This window comes from Abramis brama (genome assembly GCF_963993115.1).
Source record: "Abramis brama genome assembly, chromosome: 7".
Taxonomy (NCBI): Eukaryota; Metazoa; Chordata; class Actinopteri; order Cypriniformes; family Leuciscidae; genus Abramis; species Abramis brama.
Window position 1 is genome coordinate 30,231,872 of NC_139969.1, and position 21,348 is coordinate 30,253,219.

The 21,348-nt window shown below is 37.5% G+C and overlaps 1 protein-coding gene across 1 annotated transcript in view; it reads right to left on the reverse strand.

Annotated features, from left to right (window-relative positions):
* Positions 1 to 11,356, reverse strand: part of ephb3a (eph receptor B3a) — a 32,436-nt gene extending 21,080 nt beyond the window's left edge. Inside the window, exons 1-4 of the mRNA XM_084120443.1 lie at positions 10,956 to 11,356; positions 7,270 to 7,334; positions 3,773 to 4,057; positions 2,099 to 2,486 (exon numbers count right to left, since the gene is read on the reverse strand). Of these exons, the coding sequence (XP_083976569.1) occupies positions 2,099 to 2,486; positions 3,773 to 4,057; positions 7,270 to 7,334; positions 10,956 to 11,019 (802 nt within the window). The 5' untranslated portion in view covers positions 11,020 to 11,356. The remainder of the gene's footprint in view (positions 1 to 2,098; positions 2,487 to 3,772; positions 4,058 to 7,269; positions 7,335 to 10,955) is intronic.
* Positions 11,357 to 21,348: the final 9,992 nt, after the last annotated feature.

Below are 21,348 nucleotides of genomic sequence, written 5' to 3' on the forward strand. Positions count from 1 at the left end.
TGCTGGAAGGTGATAAAGGAAATTAGACGCACTCTCCATTGGCCACGGCGCATCTCACGGCTGTATAGCGCGGCCCTGGAGAGTCGTTTATCAGTCCTTTAAAGCAAGCTCTTAACCTTGAACAACCAGATGGAAACAAATGAGCCGCCACATACTGGCAATCTCAAAGGAAGTTCCCCCTCTGTCCACCAGTTCCTTCCCAGAGAACAGTCCAGGAGGCCCGTCCAATTCACATTTTATTACTCTGAGCCCACCTCATCATTCGCTCGCGCTCCCTCTCTCCTCCCCCACTCTCTGTAGTCTATCTTTTAATTTTCCCCATTACTCTCGCAGACTCGCGTTTGAGAATTGGTCTCGCTTTCTGCAGCAGCATCCGTCTCTGGTATATCGCTCTGTTAGGGCCCTATCAGATGTGTCAATGGAAGCTGTGGGCTGCGCTGTTGGCAGCTTTGTTCTCTGACACCACTGCAGTCCTCCACCCATTACTGAGACTCTCTCTCTTCTGTGCTGAGCCCAGATAAGGTCTGCGGAGAGACTGTGGATGAGTACGGCTCTAGACTCCAGATTCTGGATTGGCAGGCTATACTAGCCTTGCTGAGCTCCTATATTCTGGCCTTTTCATATTCACCTAAAAACCCTATTAGCAGTTTTGGCACTTTAACCCCAGAATGCAAAAAGGAATCCAATTAGCCAATACAGTCTTATGACTTGTGTCAAACCCATATGACTTACTTTCTTCTATTGAATAGAAATGGAGAATGCACTGACTACTCCTTTTCATTTAATAAAATTAAACAGACAAAATTAAAAACGACAAAAAAAAAGCTCCATAAATGTTTCATAAAAGTAGTTAATGGGACTACTCACAAAGGAATTCCCATTTACTTTTATTAAATGGAAAATAGAAAATGAATTTTAATTTGTGTGTGTTATAAGTTCACTTTTGCTGTCTTACGAGACAAATTTGCAATATGACAAAACCTTCCTTTAAAGGCGTGCTCAATTGAAAGTATTTGAGTAATATAATAATGGTGTAGCTTTTATAAAATATCCACTACTGTTCAAAAAATTTGGGGATCGGTAAGATTTTTAAAATGTTTTTGAAAGAAGTCTCTTATACTCATCAAGGCTGCATTTATACTGTGGCAGTAATATTGTAAAGTATTAAAGAACTGTTTTCTATTTTAATATATTTTAAAATATATTAATTTGATGTCAAAGCTGAATATATTAAGCAAACATTACACCAGTCTTCAGTATCACATGATGCATATTGAGCCACATACTGTATGTAATGCAAAGCACTATGGGCCAGATTTACTAAACAAACTAAATTACTAAATTAGCGTAAGAGCGCAATTGAAAAAAAGCGCAGATGGGAGTGGAAAGTTCTGCAAATGATCTACTGACGACGTGCAAATTAAAGAACAGACGCAGTCGAATCATTTCCATAATGACCAACACAATCTACCAAGAGCAGCGCAAATTAGCATCTGGTTTAAGACATGCTTTTTGGGCGGTAAATAATGGTGCATATACCTTTAAATTGACTAGCGCAAACCTTAGTAAATCGCATTGTGTGGCTCATTTAAATACTCTCCTCCCAAAAATGTTGCGTCTAAAAGGGAAACTCCTAAGATGCATATGCAATAAGGCCAGCTGCAAAAATAACGCCTTTTCAGCACAATTTTTTCACTGCATGTCTTCAGTAAATCCTGACAGTAGTTTTTAACGCCAAAAGAGGGTTTGCGCTGGCGCAAGCTGTTAGTAAATCTGGCCCTAAATGTGAAATTAGATCAAATCATCAAAGAACTAGTTCACATCATCTTCAAATGTTAAGAAAAGACCACTTAATGTGAAAAATGTAGCAAAAAAAATAAAAAATGCTATTCAGTGTGAGGTATGTGTTAATTATGTAAAAAATTAGCATTGCCAGTGACTGCTTAAAAGAGGATAATAAAACCTCTCTGACCTGCAAGTAACCTTTGCATTGCTTCCATGCAGATTTTGTAATCCGTATTGTAGCATCTGCCAGCATACACTCAAAAGCTTTAACCAGAATCCGCTTTACTCAGATTAAAGAAAGCCAAACACTTACCCTGGCACTGAGTGTCTTTCTTGGCCGGTTCAAAGCCCGGCATGCAGGTGCACGCTCCCACGGGAACCATCCATTCTCCGTCTCCGTTACAGTACAGCTTTAGAGGGACCGATTCCTCTACGGCGTTTGGCACGCAGGCTCCGGCAGCGATGACCAGAGACGTGGCCTCCGCACCAGTGGCCGTCTCAGGGAAGACAGCGAAGTTGGCAATGGTGGTGGAGCACTTTTTAAAGAAGATCCTGGCCGAGATGAGGGACATGCAGGCGCCCAGGTCCTGGAAGGCTAGGTAGAAACCAGCTTTGGAAAGAGGACCGAAGCTCCGTACTTTGGTGTTGACGATTCCCGATTCCAGCAATGAGAAGCTCTCGTCGGGGGCAATGGTGTCCACCTGGGATAAAAGACAATGGATTAGGTAAAGACATTCAATTGGACGTTTGTGTCCAATCACATCTGGAAGGGATCTATTCATTCTGTCATCATTTACTTAGTCTTTTTAACCCTCTGGTGCTCTTCGGTCATATTTGACCAAAAATGTTTAAATTTTGTTTAGTTAGAATTGTTTACTTCATTGGAATACGAAACTTGGTAAAGGTTTTGGCACTTGCCATGTGAACACACAAAAAAAAAAAATCATGGACATGATTCGAAAAGGTTAAATGGTCCTGTAAAATATATAGTCACACTCGTGCTCCTCGCGGTCTAAAATGACTGCATTGAAAATGAATGGGAGACGAATTTTATCTAGTGAAAACTTTTGGTACTGCAGCCAAACAAAATCTTACTGAAAGATCATTTTTTGAGATATCAAGCTTAAATTTGGAACACAGGTAGTTTAGATTTATGGCTTTGATTGTCTTGCAGTTTTAGAGTAAAACGTGAAAATATATATATTTCATATAAAAATTTTAAATAGTATTTTTGTGCATTTTTCATAACACTACACATACAATTCTGTTACTTTTTTTAAGTTAACTTTTTTTTTTCTCACTTCAGCAATAATCTGCCATGTGTCGTCTTTGAAAAGAGTCTGTGCTCCAAAGCATTCAAGATTTACGAAAATTGTATTTTCAGGTCTATGCTTTAAAAAGTGAATAAATGTATTATTAATCTATTATAAATATAATTTAGTATATAAAAATCCCCTACAAATACAAAATATGAAATAAAAAACATTATCAAACTAAAATATAGTACAATTATTTCATTGACAAAAAAAAGTTAATGAGTAAGTTAATGAACTTAAGTAAGTTAATGAACTGTAGAATTGAAATGAACTGTAAGAATTGTAGTAAGTTAATGAACTTACTACACAATTCCCTATTGATTGATTTTCTAATTTGAAATACTGGATTTCTCTTTTGCTGAAACAATGGTAAACGTGACAACACCTTAAATCTGTATGACTTATGCAGAGCACAAAAAATAATTTTGGACCCCTCTGACATACATTAAATGGGCACTAACATAATATATTATTTTATGTATCACAAAAGATTGAAAATCATAACAGGTTTAGAATGACATGAGGGTGAGTAAACAATAGAATGTTTGTTTTTTTGCCAAACTATCCCTTTAAATATGTGTTATATTCCCAAGTAAATAGTGAAAATGCCACTATTCACCAAAACATTGCAAAATGTATCGTTATGCAAAGTGTTAAATTAAAAATCAGACCTTCACGTAGGGATTCTCCCTCCAATGTGGGATGGTTGCTGTGGCAATGTCTCCATCCGATTCATAGTAGAACAAATTAAAGGTCTCCTTACAGGAGCCGGGAATATTGGGAATACTGCCACAGTCCCGCACAGAGAACTTGAGCTCCACGTAGACCCGAAGGACTCCTCGGCGGGGGATGAAGTCTGTGCGGAGCCAGTTGTTCTGATTGGGCTCCAGTACGTTACAGACCTGGTATGTCCTGATGGGGCTCAAGTGGTCATCATATCCACTCACTTCCTCCCACTGAGAAGGGCACAACACACTGTCACTGACTGCACAATCAACTTTCTGGAAATGTAACTGCATCCAGTGCAGTGTAATTTACCATTTAAGTCTTACTGCGTTGCTTCCTACCAAAGAAACAAGCAAAACATGGAACCCAGTGAGGTTATAACTTGTGACCTTCCTCACTCTTTATAGTGAACTCCTTCTTTGTATATTTTCTATTGAATGTAACAGAGGTTGTGTCTCATTGCAAAGGCTGCATCGCATTTGTTGGCTGCATACGTCATTGAGGCTGCTTCATTTCAGTTAACTGACCACTACATTCAAAACTCATAAAGAAATTACAACAATTTACGCTTCACTAGGAATAACGATCAGTTTGGTAAAGGTTACTGTTCTGAAATAAGACTTTAAGACTCTAATCCTTTTTAGGACGCAGCCTTCAAAATGAAACACGACCTGGGTGTCCTGATCAAGCGCAGTGTAATAAAGATACCAGGGGTGTAACGATACCCTCAAGATACGATTCAATATATATCACGATACTGAACTCACGATGCGATATTATTGCGATACTCCAAGACATATTGTAAAAGGTTACTATTGATTAAATTATTCGGAAGCTTAAAATACAGAATTATTTTAGACGAATATGCTTGCACTCTGTCAATGATTAGATATATTTAAAATAATGTACAGTAGGCCACTTTTTACTGGTAACATATGGACATTTGGAACTCTCAGGACCCACAAATATTCCCCTATTGCATTATACATTATATTCAATAATACATAATCTTCAATATTGAGATTAAATATTAAATATTCTATTAATTTAGCATAAAATAAATGCACTCCCCAAAAATCTATATACGAATGATTAATTCATGATATTTGTAAAACAAAAACATTGACTTTTTTTGTTGCCTTAAACATGTTTGAAAATAAAAATAATGATTAAGATGTGTACATTCACGTTTAAACATCTCATATTTTGGGATTGGCTGTGAAATCGCATCACATTTTGGCGTTCAATATGGACAAACAAATTCTCACTGGAAAAAGTGTTGCATCATGTCTTATTGGGACACGATGTCACACAAAACATTAAAAATCATAAAATCTAGATCTATTGATTGATACTTCTAAGTTGTGCCCCAAACAAAGCAGCACTAAATGGAAGCAGGAATAATGAACGACTCAAATGCTCAATTAAATTCATGTCGGTGGTTAAGGTAAATAGAAATGCTTTCTCAAAAGTGACATTTGGGTTCCCTGAACTTCTCACAACACAATTAAGAGGCATCACAGCGAGTGGTAGCATGTGTTTATCTCCAGGTGTGAAGGAACACATTACTTATGATGATGCATGCCTTTTGAGATGCCAGACATCGAGCACAAGCCTGCGGAAAGGGCTGAGCTGCTTAAGATTGTTGCCATGGCAACCCATAATTTCCATTGACTGACTTCGCATGCACATTCCAAAGACAAATCATGCAACGGGAGCGAGTGGATTTGGGTGGGGGGTGTCAGGCTTAAGGTCAGAATCGCTGTGGTTAATTTCTTCACCAGTCACATGTGTAAAATAAACTGCTGCTGTAAGTCTCCAGCATACATAAGTGCATTCTTGCAAACAGAGAGGTTGAGAGCGATTATTCTTGTTAATGGCCTCCTTTCATTTGTCTTGTTAAGACAAATGAAAGGAGGCCGTTAACAACACATTATAGAGAGGACCTTTTTGACTGTGTGTCAAGATCAATTGGCCAAAAATATTTGGTAATTTGACCTTCAATATTCAGGTTTTAAAATATCATGTGGTGCAACTCTCATAAAATGTATAGGGCACAACTGGGCAAAAAGTGCACCGGGGTAAAAGGCACCTTTGAAACAAAGGTCTTCTTAATGATTTTCAGTTTTGTTTAAGGTAATTAAATCAAAAGTTTTCCATTTGTTGATATTACATGGTTAGATTCAGATGGTGAATATCATAAATCAAGTTGGGTGTCTACCTTAATATAATATATTAATTACCATACTGAAACCATTAAACAACAACAAAAAAAGATATAAATCATATCATATAATAAAATAAAATACCATTTGTTGTTACTCTTGTAAATCTATATTAAATTATTTTGGGATCTTCTTCAATGATTTCAGAATCTTTACTTTTTGAAATCATTTTGTTTTTAAAATGTATTTTTTTATTATTAACATATTTTAATGACAGCATATCAAAATAAACAGAAAATAGTACAAACTTTGCTAGAGTGACTGTTTTGTATTAACAAGTATTAACTAAGACATTATTAAAAACAAATTTATTTTAGCTAAAGTATTTGTGTAAATCCTTTGTGCCTTTTGCCCCACGCTGGTGAGCCTTTTGCCCCAGATTTTTTAACAATATAAACAACCTTCATGATTTATTTTCACAAAAAAATCTGTTCAATACAAACATATATCATTTTTTTATACACTATGGGATTAGTGAAAAGCAAATGTTTCTGTTGTACCCTATGAACAATTCATTTGTAAAAACAAAAACGCTTACTTTTCTTGCCTTAAAATGATATTTTTTTTCTTTTTTAATGATTAAGATTTGTACACTCGCATGTATTCAAAATGTTAGGAATTAGGAAGTCATTAGAAAGTCATTAAATTGTACTTAGGAAGTCATTAAATTAAAACTTTTCTTGAAAATGGTAGAAAATCTTCACAATCTTTGTCATGGATCCATATATTTCAACATCTCATATTTTGGGATTGGCTGTGAAATCGTGGCACATTTTGGCATTCAATACGGATCAACAAATTAATTTAGATAGCGCAGGTGCGCCTGCAAGACGTCTGTTAAAGATCACTTCATCTGGAAAGCATCTGCTGTTAACTTACATCTGATAGACGTCTATAAGATGTCAGTTTTACATACATTCTAAATCATAAACACCTTAAAGACATTTTCTAAACGTCTATTTGACATCTGACAGGAAACATCATATAGACGTATTGCAGATGAGCAAACGCTCTAAAAACATACGTCTTCCCGAGGTAAACGCACATCAGACAGACGTCTCCGTGATGTACGTGAGCTGTCCGAATTCTCACTGTAAAAGTTTTGCTTTATGTCGGTGGTTAGGGTAATTAGAAGTGCCATTTTCCAGTCAATGCATGTGCTGATTAATATCCACCCTCATGGACAATCACAGACAGGAAAACGCTACAACACTCACCCCGCTTTCTGGATAGGTGGTCCACGCCAGCTCTGTAGTTGCCCACCTGCTGTCCATAAGAGTCTCTGCAAAACAGGCAATCAATGAGGCTCCGACAACAGCAGCCTCCATTCCAAACACAAACAGAGCATCAAGGTGCTGAAAACTGTAATTTAACCGGTTACTAATCAAAGCACTTCACTCATTTGAATTCCCTGCATATGTGGAAGGGCCTAATCACTGTTTTCACTCCGCACACTAATAATGCGATCCGCATTTATCTACCCACTCCAGCTCTGGCCTGTGGCTGATCTGAGAACAGATCCTGTTGCGTGCCGCAGGGATGCTCGCTGTTTCTCTAAATACACTCCGATCAGTGGAGCAAAACTGCATGAGCCAGCTTCCGCAAATTAACCACACACTCGAATGTTTTATTCACTTTGTAAGTCGGCGTCCGATGAAGCCGAACGCTTGCTTCAAATTAATGTGACACGCACACATCTGCAAGCAAATCCATGGAATATTTAGAGCAGAACATCAACTTAGCTGATTAAGGCCCCGGTAAATACGTGTATGCGTCGCGCACTGCCAAACACACACATGGCGTTTATGTGGATCGTGGCTACACCTCGCTTATAATGGTGCTGTAAATCACAGAGAGAGTTAATTGTGTGATGAAATAGCTGTAAGGGCATCTCGCTGTGTGAAATATTCATAAATTTGGGGGGCGATCTTTTGATGCTTTGATCAATTCCTTATGATCGCATTCAGTCTTTCCTCAAGGCTCTTTGCATCTGTGCATTTGTCTGCATCGTGGAAAACAAAGTCATGATTTTCATCAGCTTTACACAAAGGAGCTTATTGCTGTCTGTTTCACACAAATGAGTGTACAGGATGTTCTTTGAAACTTTGTATTGTACAGTCAGCAGATTTACAAAACACCTCATTATCCTTTGAAATCGTTTGTAGCTCCACTAGACTTTTAGAATGTAAAACTATAAAGAAAAGCAAACAACCTTTAAAGGCAGTTTTACAGTGTTTGCAGGAGGAAAATAATAATGGCGCTTATTTGTTTTATTACAAGAAGTATATTAACATGCAATTTAAAAATTGGTTTTCATTCAGAAAATACTCACGTAAATGCTTTGAGGCCCGTTCACACCAAGGACGATAACCATAACAATTTAATAATTATTTAATGCTATGAGAATATGTGAAATACACATCACAACTTTAACGGTAACGACACAGAGGAATGCTATTGATAAAAATGACCAATCAGCCAATTAGCCAATCAGAATTCTTACACCTTAATGAACTTGAGCATTTAAAGCAACAGATGACAAGACATGGTATGGAATATTATCATTATAGTTACTGTTCTTGGGATGAACGAGCCTTTAGTCCGACTGAAATCATACCAATCCAGTTTTTGCAAAATCGATATGAGATTGGAGCTTGGTATCAACCAGAATGTGTACATGTCAATCGGACTACAATTGGACTTAACATTAGGCGTTTACAACAGTGATGTGCAGCGGACACAACACAAGCAAGGTATGCTACAAGTCCGTATCAATTATTTGTATATGCGTTGTATGCAATATATTCTCTGTCAGTCAGATTAAAGGGCCATTCACACAGAGTTTTTGCATTAAAAAATATGAGACGGTAGTGTAATGGGGGGGGGGGGGACGCAGTTAAGTTGAAGCCTTTTAATAACCCTGTCATGCACGAGACACTGCAAAAGACGCAAGATGTGAGCGCAATAGTCAAACACATTCATTTAGCATAATGCACGAAACGGTGCTTGATTATAGCTGTGTTATTATCATGTAATAACAATATAATAACAAAAGCAGTAAAACAATCACCCTACTTTAATCCACAGTAATGACAACTGGGCTAAAACCCTTCTCATTCGTTTTATATTTATATACCATAGTGCCTGGAAGGCTTCTGACAGATGGACTGAATTGACACAGGGGACCCTGGATGCTGCTTTACACTTTTCCTCTTGTCATGAGGTGCCTGGCTCACTTGACCTCCATTGGAAGTGTAACTAATATAGTCTGTGAAGAAACCAGCTCAGAAACCTATGAGTCAAACCTACTCTCTCTCTCTATCTCTCTCTCACACATACACACACACACACACACACACACACGCACACACACACTATCGATTGAGATCCTGACGCTGAAACTGATGAAGAATCGAGGTAGTCAAGGCCAAGGTGAAGGAGTATCGGGCTTCACTGTAGTTAAGAATTACTGGGACATGACCAAGGTGCATAATGATGCCAGCTATGCATGTATCAGCGCATATACAAATATGTAACAAAATCCTGCCTTGAGACTGAAATTTTGTAACATGTAACATTGCCAAGCAGCAATTTGTTTTGAATGTGAAATTAATAATTTTCAAGCATTAAATTACAAGAAAGTGAGACTAATATATATATATATATATATATATATATACACACACATGTATATCCACACATATATATATATTGTATAATTTTTAATTACATTTGGGCTTGGGGGCTAGAACATATGATGAGGAGACTAACCTATTCATAAGAGTCGTCGACAAGAATGTAGTGTGAAGTCAACAAACCTCAAAGGTATCAATAGCTATTCCGAAACCACACCTAGGCTCAATGTTGGCACGTTTCACCTCACCACTGTTTTCAAGATATCAACTTGGATTTAATTTAAAAATGCATTGTTACTTTGAAGCGACTCCTTTTTCTCACCTAGCCTATAGTCCTTTGAACAGCTGTGATCATGCAAGCCAATTAACATGTGTGGCAATTACACTGATCTTGATGCTGCTATCATCACTATCTGGGTAAAAGCCTTTAGGGTGAAATGTGTCACACCAGAGCAACAGGGGGCTTTCAGCAGTCCTAAACCATGTGTCACAAGCAACACAAAGCACATCTGAAAATATAACAACTACATGCGATTTTTTTTTACAGAAATGATCAAAGCAGAACACTGATCATCTCACAAGACTCAACACTTGCAAGCAAATTAAATAGATGCTTGGATGTGTAAATAACGTCTTCATCTAACACAACGAATACTAATAAAATTGATTTAGTCTGTTTTTTATTTTTATTTTACGGGTTGTTATAAAAACAAAGGCAAGGAGCATGTGGACAAACAGCATCGTCTGTATCAATACATTGACATGACATAACACAAACATCTCACTGGTCATCTCACTGGTAAAGCTTCAGAAATAGAATTCCATACAGAATAAAACATACCTTTGGATATCAGAATTCTTCAGAATAATGGAAAACAAATTTAATGATGATTCAGTAGGCAAACTGACACATAAGCCCTGATATTTGCTAGTAAAGGCTCGTATACCGAATTCCCTCTTTTCATGTAGCCTATTCACTTTAAACGCACACATATATTGTATATTTGCAGCCGACTGCATATTCAACTGCATCCCTGTCCGAAGAATAAAAGGCAAAATCGCACCAAGACATTTAAGTTTTGGTCGAACGCGAAGTTTTCGAGCACGAACGTCCGAGCGGTACGTAAAGCTTTAGTTCAGTAGTTTTTTTTTAATTATATATTCTGCATTTATTTATTTATTTATTTCATAAAAGGAATAGCCAGCTGATGACCATAACACCCGGTCGGAAACCGAGTAGCCCCGTAACAAAGAGCGTTTACACTTACCCTCAACAGCGAGAATAACGGGAACCCAAAGGCTGTATAATAACAGCGAATAATCCATTGCCATGAAGCTTGAGGTTGCAACATGAATAGCGTTTTGTCTATATGTCACCGGGACAGAAAGTCTCGTTAAATCTCAGCATACAGAGACTGGAGGGGCGAATTCACGCCTTGAGAAATTACAGCCTGAGAAAAAAAAAAAATGTCCAGCTCCTCTTGGTTTGGTTGTCTTCAGGTTTTTCATTCACAACTGTTCGCACCACGGAATCCTCGACCTCTTTCGTGAGCGCAGTCTATCATGGTCTTCTACATGTGTGTGGCATCATCCTCATCCTCAGTGTGAAAGAAGCTGTTGATTCTCTGCGACTGCACGGAGGAGTGTCAGTTGCGAGGAATGATGGGGGGGCGAAAGCTCTACTGGTCCCAAGGCAAAACCCTGCGGGATTCCGCTGTTAACTTACAGACTAAGTACTCCCCCAAGTTATTTTATTTATGCAGTTCATACATTTTTTTTAAGAGAGTGTTAAATCGACATGCATCCATTTGATTGAAAATGCCTTTATAAGGGAAAACAGAATCCCCAGTGGCAATTTGTGGCAAATCAGTAATGTATGGGTATTCTTTGATGCACAGCGCCACTCACTGTTTGTTTACTGCAGGAATTGGTGTTCTGTATTTTAGAAGGGGGAGACTTGGCAAATGGCCACGACTATTTGTGTAACAGTCACCCAACACCAATAAAAAAAAAATCACCATCCAGCTTTCTGCTGATTAAATAATGGGCTGCATGTCGACAGGAAGGTTATGGGATACTGTAAACAATCTTCAAAGTTGTAAATTAATGATATCCTGCTGGACAGTGCTAGACATATTACTTCTGAAATGTAATCTTGTACTTATTACACAACAACATTTTTTAGCTAATCCAATCTGGTTATCTTTTGGATTCATTTTGATCGAACTGTTTTTTATTTGGTTTCACATTTAGAAATTACCTACAGTTTTGAAAGGAGAAACAGAGAGAGGAACATATTCCGTGAACTAAACTTGTATCAATCCAAAGTGTGTCTTCCATAAATTATTTCATTACTTATGTTTTCATGAAAGTCTTATTACTAATTTTAAAGTGCATTATAAAAACCAATTAACACTCATCAAGTACAAATACATTTGATTAAACAACAGTAAGATTAGAGAGAAAAATGAGTATTTTGTCATGGTAAGAACTTTAAGACATACATTTTCTGAAAGGAAGGGTTGCAACAATGTATAATTAACAATGGTACAAACAAAAAGCCACTTGGGGAAAACAAAGAGATGCATTTTAGATGTATTTAGTATATGTTTTGTTTAGATTTTGTTTTAACACCTTGATTTGCTGGAAAATTGTTGTGATTACTTCAGTTTGAAAATATAAAATTCACACACTGAAATAAAACCCAGCAGACGCACTACACTACACTTTAACCCAATCATTGCATCACGCTAACTGGGAAATCAGGGGAGATCATTCAAAGATTTGCGGTAAACGGAACACAGTTCAGACTCTTGAGGGAAACGGCTTCGATCTTCGCTTAAGACAATCTTTGATGATGCAAATATTACCTGGTTCAGAGAACGCTTAAATCTCAGGGATTTGATAACGTCTGATCATTTGATTTAGTCCTGCTTTCACCAGCAAATGCTGAAAGACACTGATCAAAGTATCATAAATACTTTTTACGCTACATAAATTCAACCCTTGTAACGCACGCAATATTTCAAATTCTCGGGCATCCTCACATCTGTTTCAAGAGGCGGATGTCAACAGGAGCTTGTTTTTTAGTGTTTGGACAGTTAGCCACTGGCAGAGGTTGGCTGGGGAACAGAAGACAGGAAGAAGAGAGAAAGATGAAGGGGAACAGAGGGAGGGTACCGGAGGGCCATGCGCCGAGTCAATACAGTAAGCTGACAGAGGTGGATGAAGCACTCCCCCTTTGTGGCTCGCTTTCAAGACACTGCTGAAATATAGAGCTGCTCGGGCCACACGGGTGCAATAGACAGGTGTGGCGATGAAAACAGCTTTCAGTTTGTCACTGCTGAGCCTGCGAATCACAGGAATATTGAGCTTTCTCTAAAACCAAGAGTAGAGCTGGTAAATGCTATTGCAAAGGTCACTGCTCTCTTCTCTTTAGCCCTGAACTTGGCAAACTACGACCAGATAATGGATATTTTTCAGTCGTTTAAGCATTTGATCATTACAGAAGCAACAGACCATAGCTGTGGCCCACTTCCTCTCGCTATTTAAAACACCTCATCACACATTTTGTTTTCCTTTCTTTGTAGAGATCATCAAGGCTTCACTGAACCTCAATTATGATTTAGAGACTAGCCAATGACAAGAACCAAATGCCGACATGCGACACACCATGGGTGTAGCAAACAACGGACACAGAAGGTTAGTCTCATATCCACTATTTTGAATAGCTTTGTCCCTGTCAAGGACAGGCCCTGAAGGACAGGGTCACTTCAGTTATAGTTTGCATGCAAGTTAAAAAAAAAAAAAAAAATCAGATCATGCATTTGAATGCTCTACTGTGAAAAGAAAAGCTTCAGGGAAGTGACATTTTTTGTTTCTGTTTCGCTATTTCATCATTTTAAAGATGCACTCAGCACAGGTACGTCTGTAAGATGTCTGCTAAAGATCTGTTAATCATAAAAACACCTGATAAACGTCTTAGAAAAGGCAGTTTTACATAGATTCTAAATCTTAAACATCTTAAAGACATCTTCTAAATGTCTATATGACATCTAACAAGAAACGTCCTAGAGACGTATTGCAGATGAGCAAACACTCTAAAAAATACATCTTACAGATATAAATGCAGACATCAAATAGACGTCCCTTAAATTATGTCCACTCACACTAGATTATTCCAGTCATATCAGTCGCCCAATAAAAGCTGTTTTATTTCACATGCAGCGGGTCACCTCATGGGGTCCACCATGTTGAGATCACATGACAAGCATCCACACCACTAGGTGTCAGTATAAGTCCAAGATAGCCACTGCAACATTAACAAAAGACTGTGTGCCAAAAACTGCAGGAGAATCTGAAATCGCATACTGTTGTTACTACATTTTATGAGAAACGAACTTCATAAAGTTCAAGACATGCTAGATATGAATAATTGTATTATGTGAAATCCAACATAATCTCACACCAATTCGTAACTATTTTATGTTTTGGCAAATTGGCTGCTAATTTGTACAATCCTATTTGTACATTTTCGTATGATCTGCTTACACCCCACTGATGGTTAGGTGTAGGGTTGGGGTTAGGGGTGGAGCTTCATGCTTATATTTTGCCTAAAAATTCATTTTCATACGAATAAAGTCAAACAAATTCATATGAAATTGCCACCTTTTTAAAACGGTCATGTTGGTTGATGGTGTCTGGAAATACTATATCTGCTTGTCATGCTTGTCAGTTGAATCACTTCACTGCCATTCACAACTCCTCTCCCGGGGCCTCATGAGTGTCACGGACAGCATTTCCCATAATCCTCCCTGGCACCTAACCACGCACACCTGGAACTCATCTAGCCCTCATCATCAGCACTATAAGGAGCACACACACTCCCTCAGTCATGGGCTGCGTCCGAAAGTTTAGGCAGCTGACTTGTTGCCTCGCTGCTTTATCAGGCAATGACTTTGCAGGATGTGTTTGCGCACAAAAGTACCTCACCAAATTGATTTTGGACAGGTTCTAAGGCAGCGTAACAGTTTAATTATCTACAGCAAAATAGAGCGAGCTTTGGTGATAATTAAGTGGATATTTAAAGGGCAGCGGCCATTTAAGTGCAAATAGCAATAGATGTTATTTAAACTAAGTGCAAATAACAATAGATCCTATTTACACAGTGCAAATAGCGATTGCTGCTATTTACTTTAAGTTTAAATAGCGATATATTCTATTTACACAACACTGTAAACCCTAACGCTCAAAATAATTAATTGGTTTGAGTAGGACAAACTTAAATTAAACTAATTAGTTCAGTCAAATTAACTTTTATGAATATTTAGCACTTTCTTTTTCTTTCAAGTTCACAGAACTGATATATTTTAAACTGAACTGTTTCATTGTTTTGAGTTTTATGAAATTATTTATTTTAATTTAAACAAACTTAAGTTTAACTGAAACGGCTGGGATGTCTATTTCCCAGCATGCTTTGCCGATGGCACTTGAATGGGAGAGTAAATGCTAAAATTAAGTGTAATATAATGTTTTTTTTTGTGCAAGATTAATGTTAAGTGGGAGATTGAGTATTTATTAATGTTTTGTTATGCTAATTTAGAAGAATTTCTGTTAATGTTGGTTTTAGGATAGTTACCATCATGGTGACAAGTGGTGCATGCGGCTTGATTTTAGAGCAAATCAAATCTTTATATTGTTGCACTCGTGCAGCAAGTGCTGTATAACATACTATTGTTAGCACGATATAATAGTATGTTAGCAAACTAGCTTGTTAAAACTATAAGTTAATACTAATGAAAGTGTTCACATTGAGATTACATGAAGGTTTTAAGTTAAATGTATGAAATAGTGTACTCTGATTTTAATTGTTCTTAACTTGAAATGTTTAAGTACAAACTTAAAATCTGCCAGTTCTGCTTACTTAAACTTTGAATTTCAAAACTTAAAAAAATTGAGGCAATCGATTGCCTTAAATTTTTTGAGTTCTGCTAACTTATTCGGGTTTACAGTGAATGTAAAAATAGCAGTATTTTCTTTGCAATGAGTGTAAATGGTAGTTAGATGCTATTTATAGACTACTTATAAATAGTGGCAAAAACTATTTGCACTTCAGTGTTGTTGTACATTAAATGGTATGCAATAATAACATAGAGTGTAAATGGATGCTGCCTTATTGGGACAATAAAGCCCTCCCTATACCTACTCCTAACCGATAAACAATTGATTATTAAGCACACGTTAGACACTTTATTACCACTTTTTTAAATATATTCTTCATTTTTATTGAAATTAAATGTCTTTCCGATCTGATATGTGATTGGAAAATGGAATAGAGTGAGTTCGGCAAAAGGCTCATTCAAACTCGGGTCGATTTGCGTCAAATCTTTCTGCCACGCCCCTTACCTCTACACTATTGCTTCTCTAGACAATCCAGCGTCCTCCATCATTTTGTCTGGCCCAACAGATGTCAGTGGGCGGAGTTGGTGTAAATGGTCTCTGCCAATAAGGCAGGCTATTTGCACTTAGTGTAAATAGACACTCCAATAGTAATTTCTCACTAGAAATGACATCAAAAATGGAAAACAGTCAAAAACATACATTTACACAAACTGACCACCAAACGAAACTTTCAGATGCCATCCTAATTTTTTTTACTTAAAGGTGCAGTGTGTAATTTTGAGCGGCATCTAGTGGTGAGGTTGCGAACTGCAACCAACAGAAGTTACGGTGGCCGAAAAGAAAAGATGAGTAAAGAGTAGCCAGTTAAGCAATGAGGTTTCTTTACAAAGATACATTAAGAAATTATGCTTACTTAATTATTCAGTAAAACGATGTGTTATAGCGAATATTATTGTCACTTGTTCATCATTGTGTCAGTGTTTTATTCGTTGACTTTAGGCTAGCTTCTTTGCATGAAGAACATAGTGACGAAGCACGTTTGTTCGTTTAGGGCTACTGTAGAAACATGTCTGCGCAAAATGGCTATTTCAATGTAAGGGGACCCGCGGTGTATGTAGATAGAAATGTCTCATTCTAAGGTAATACAAACATAACGGTACATTATGTAAGGTCTTTATACACCACTGAAAACATAGTTATGTATATGATATTGCATTTATGTCAACAGATCCTCCTAAATATTACACAATGCACCTTTAACTGTCAAAGAATGTAACACACAGGATTGTGGGTTATCAAAAGCAGTAAATGATACACCCATGCTGCCTTCAAAAATCGATCAGATGAAGGAGTCTCAGGAGACAGGAAGTTAAGCTAGCATTAAATTCAGACATGCCTTGATGCCTTCCTACCTTGGATGCATTCTCCGAAGGCAGCATTTATCAGCTTTTGGATGCAGCCATTGTCTGACCTCGTCAAATGCTGCGGACTACTTACCTTGATACCTATCTGCTTTATGTTGCGGATCACCTTGGTAGCTACTGCTGTTACCTGAACCTGATCCAAGTTGATCTCCAGTAATCAAAGTCGTCTTCCAGTCATCACGTTGTCCAAGTCACCTTCCAGCCATCCCTCATCTCAATGTTGTTCCCTCATGTGTGTGTGCTCCATTGATTCTGTAAGACAAAGACCCAAAGTCAACAATACAAGTCAATCTCATCTGCAAACAATCTCAAGCATCATCACTTACCTGTTTATGCGTTGTGTTTCTGCAATATCTGCAAATAAGCCTACCAGTTTAGGTTTTACCTCAGTTCTGGTCATTGAGCTGGTTGTGAAAGAAAAGGACTTCATGTTTCAAGTTACTTTCATTAGACAAACATTCAGCCATGCTTCTCTGCGATTTCAAGCAGGCTCTGTCATCTGTGGTTAGAAGACTGTCATGAGAGCCGCACACCAGTAAACAATTGTCAGGTTTCAAGGCAGGGGCGGTGATTTTGGATTAGTTTTGGTCTTCTTCTGCGGAATGAGATTTGGCGGATATCCTATATCAGCACTTTTACTTTGAGATACTTTATACAAACGAGTCCAGGATAGATTATATGAATCTCTTCATCGCCCAGTTTTCTACCTCAGGAACGGATCCCTTAACTAGACAACAAAAATGAACCGAAAACATTTCCATTAGGAGTTTTTTTTTTCTTTTTTCAGCTGTACTTTTTCATTGGGAGACATTCTCAATAAGGTATATTGATGACTCTGCACATTGTTTCGTGCTGTTTTTGCTTCATAGTCTTCCTCCATTATTCATTTGCAGCCCGTTTTTAATCTCCAGTGGGCTGACTCAGAATTCATTTTCCATTTGGAGAGCGTTCCCCCTGTCTGCACTTGTCCGTAGCATTGATTAAGTAGGTCCTTGTGGAGAGGAAATTATGTTTGGGTTTTAGCACTTTTTACACTGTATTTTTACTAATCTACCCAGTCTGGGAATTTGAAGTTTCGCTTAGTTCAAGTGGGATTGTGGTTTGAGTTTTGTGATCCCTGTGGTTTCTCATAGCAGTCTTCACATTTAAATTAAATTTGCAGGATTTGTTTTATGAATGAGGATTTGCGTAAAATTCAGTATATGGTTACTGAAAATAATAGTCACCAAAGTTGGTTTTATTGGTAAAAAATAGTATTTTGTGAAATATTACTACAATTTTTTATATTTATTTTAATACATTTGAAAATGTATCTCTGTGATGCAAAGCTGAATTTTCAGCAACATTACTCCAGTCTTCAGTGTCACATGATCCTTCAGAAATTCTAGAGCTGCTGTAAAGCCAAAACAATCTCTGTTAATTTCCTATTATAACTGTAAAGCTGCTTTGAAACAGCCCATATTGTTAAAAGCACTATATAAATGAAGGTGACTTGACTTAAAATCATTCTAATATGCTGATTTGCGGCTCAAGAAACATTTTGTATTATTATCATTGTTTAAAACATTTTTTTTTTTTTTTTTGGAAACCATACTTCTCTGATGAATAGAAATAGAAAGCTTATAAAAATAGATTTTTTTGTAACTGTAAAAGTCTTTACTATCACTTTTGATAAATTTAACGTGTCCTTGCTCAACAAAAGTATTAGTTTCTTTGACCCTAACTTTTGGATAGTGTATTGAGACACTGCAGAATAAATCACAGAAAATGTACTAGACCAATTACTACAATGGAAGCAATTGAATCTCTACTGACATTTAAAAGCAGTTTCATGCTTATTGGAATGATTGAATTTCTCGTGGCGCAAAACCAATTCCTTAATTTTTGATAGATTTGATTTGTTGATTCAGCTGAGTAAAAAGTTTCTCCGTATATTGTCCATTAAAAACATTTTAAATTAATCAACCCATATATTTCAGAACTAATAATTGTCCCTAAGACTTTTTCAGTTGTTTTGCTATAAACAGTAAGTACCGAGACAGCATTTTTCCTAATACAGTGCTGAAAGATTTTCTTTCTTCATGGGTTCACAGATGCCTTTTTTAATTTTAATATCACCCAAAAAGTGATTTTTACAGAAGATTTCATTAACTAAATCCCCAAGCGCCAGTAACTGGCACAAGCCGTTCTCTTTTTCTATTTTTTACTTACAGTCAGTTTATTAAACTAAATCCCAGTGCTGAACAGGTGCAACTCAATAAATGACATCAAGTTGGTGATCAACATGAGATGCGATTCAGTGCTGATCAGTTTTCCTGCCTTCTGAGTTTCCATTTGCTATTTATTCAGTGTGAGACTGCATTGTTTTACTTTGGCTGAATTGATAACAGCTGGTATAAGGACCAAATAATCCAAATCCGTGTCTCCTTCTACCCTTGAACCTATTCTAACGTTGCGTTTGCGAGCCTCCCTCAAAGGCACCATCATAGTTTTCAATCAATTAAAGCTGTAGATCAAACACTAAGCAGGGTCTGGCATCGCTTGACTGTGTGTCTTTTGGGAGTGGGTTCAGATAACAGTGTGAATGAAAACCAGCTTACCGGGGGGTTGGGCACGGGAATATTTTACCCAGGCTGTTCTATGCGACTGCCACACCGACAGACTCTCACAAACTATCCGGGGAAATAAAATCTGGCTTCACCATAACACAGACTCCAGCAGAAGCATGAACCGACATACGATATTTGGGCCCTTGCATACAAAAACAAACCATGTAATGGTCTTCATGACTTCCATGTGCATATTTGAAACTCTAGTTCCCTGGACAAGGGGGAGGGCTTCTTCAATTTGCCTGCAATTGTTTATGTGCAAATTGTTTACAGAGTTGTTTCCCATAAAGACCGACTGATATCCATTCTGAGCCTGCCAGTTGTCTTTGAAAGAACACACATCTGGTTAAAACTTCAGAAAAGCACTGAAATCTGATCTTCTTTCAAAGGTAGAGGGCATGGAGAAAGGTCCCCGCTGCCCGCTCTGATTCCTGTGAGTTTCAACTTCGCTTCTCCTTTGCACGTAATACCTGTGTGGAGTCATTAGATGCTAATTTACGCTTGAGTAAATATTACTAGGTCAGTGCGTTCCCTTGGGCCAACAGTTTGCATTAATGAATTATATGTCACCCACTTGGCTGTATGGCCACATCTCGTTCCATTAAGCCCGATATTAATCCACAGAATGGCTACAGCCCAAATTGAAGCCCTTGTCTGCGGTGCCAGAGGCCGATTCAAAGGCGGTGCCAGGGCTCAGAGACAAGTACAATAAATAAAGCCTTGTAAGTGCGTCGTAAAAATCACTTATCCTCATTTTGTGGTGGGCCAAGTTATGCTAGAGGGCAATCAACTAACATTTGGTCAGCAGGAAATTGCTCAAATCTGTATGTAATATTCAGAGAAAAGCATGAATTCCTCCCACATGTTGCTTTCTGTCCCTTCTGATTCAATCTGTTGAGAATTAAAAGAGCACAGGAGAGAAAATCATAAATTACATATTTTTAATATCTTAATAGGTTCTCCTAGATGGCAAACAGATTAATCGTAAAGCAATTTCAGAAAATTATTGTCAATCACAAGTTAGGGGAGAGTGGGGTAAGATGAGCCAGTGGGTAAGCTGACCTACCTTGGCAACCTTACACTTTTACTGTCATGTGAACATATATTTTGGAACCACCCATCATTTCTGCCAGACTGTGAAAAGTGATTGGTCCCCACAGATTTGTAACGGAAGCAGGATATAAAAATGTACAGGTTTCCAGCCTCAGCTGCAGGGCGAAATCAAATCGTCGGCAGATCGGGCTGGGTTTACCCAGTCTAGTAATGGCTGTTACATCAAAGCAAATTTGTCCAGGTCTAAAAACATGTATGATGCACATTGGTGATTTAGCAACGTATAAAACCATTCATATCGTTTAGCTAAATATTAGCCTGACTTGGCAAGCTAGCTAGTTTTTTTTTGTTTTTTTTTAATGGCAGCTATGGGACAAAGTGAGCCAAATGTGGTGGGGTAAATTGAGCCAGCATTGAAGTTAAGTTAAATCTTTGAAATCTTTGAATTCAGTTTTTATTTAATTTTACCCAACAAGCTCTCCGTTTAGTCTGCTTTTGGGAAGGTTACAACTTTGGTGTTTTTAAAGATATTGAAATTTCTACTTAAAATGGTTGGTTTTATGTTTTAAAGAGATATGATTATTTGTAAAATTATTATTATTATTTTTTTTTTTTTTTTAAAGAGCTAAATCATCTTTACAATTTCACATGGGTTTGATTTAGATTCAGTTAGA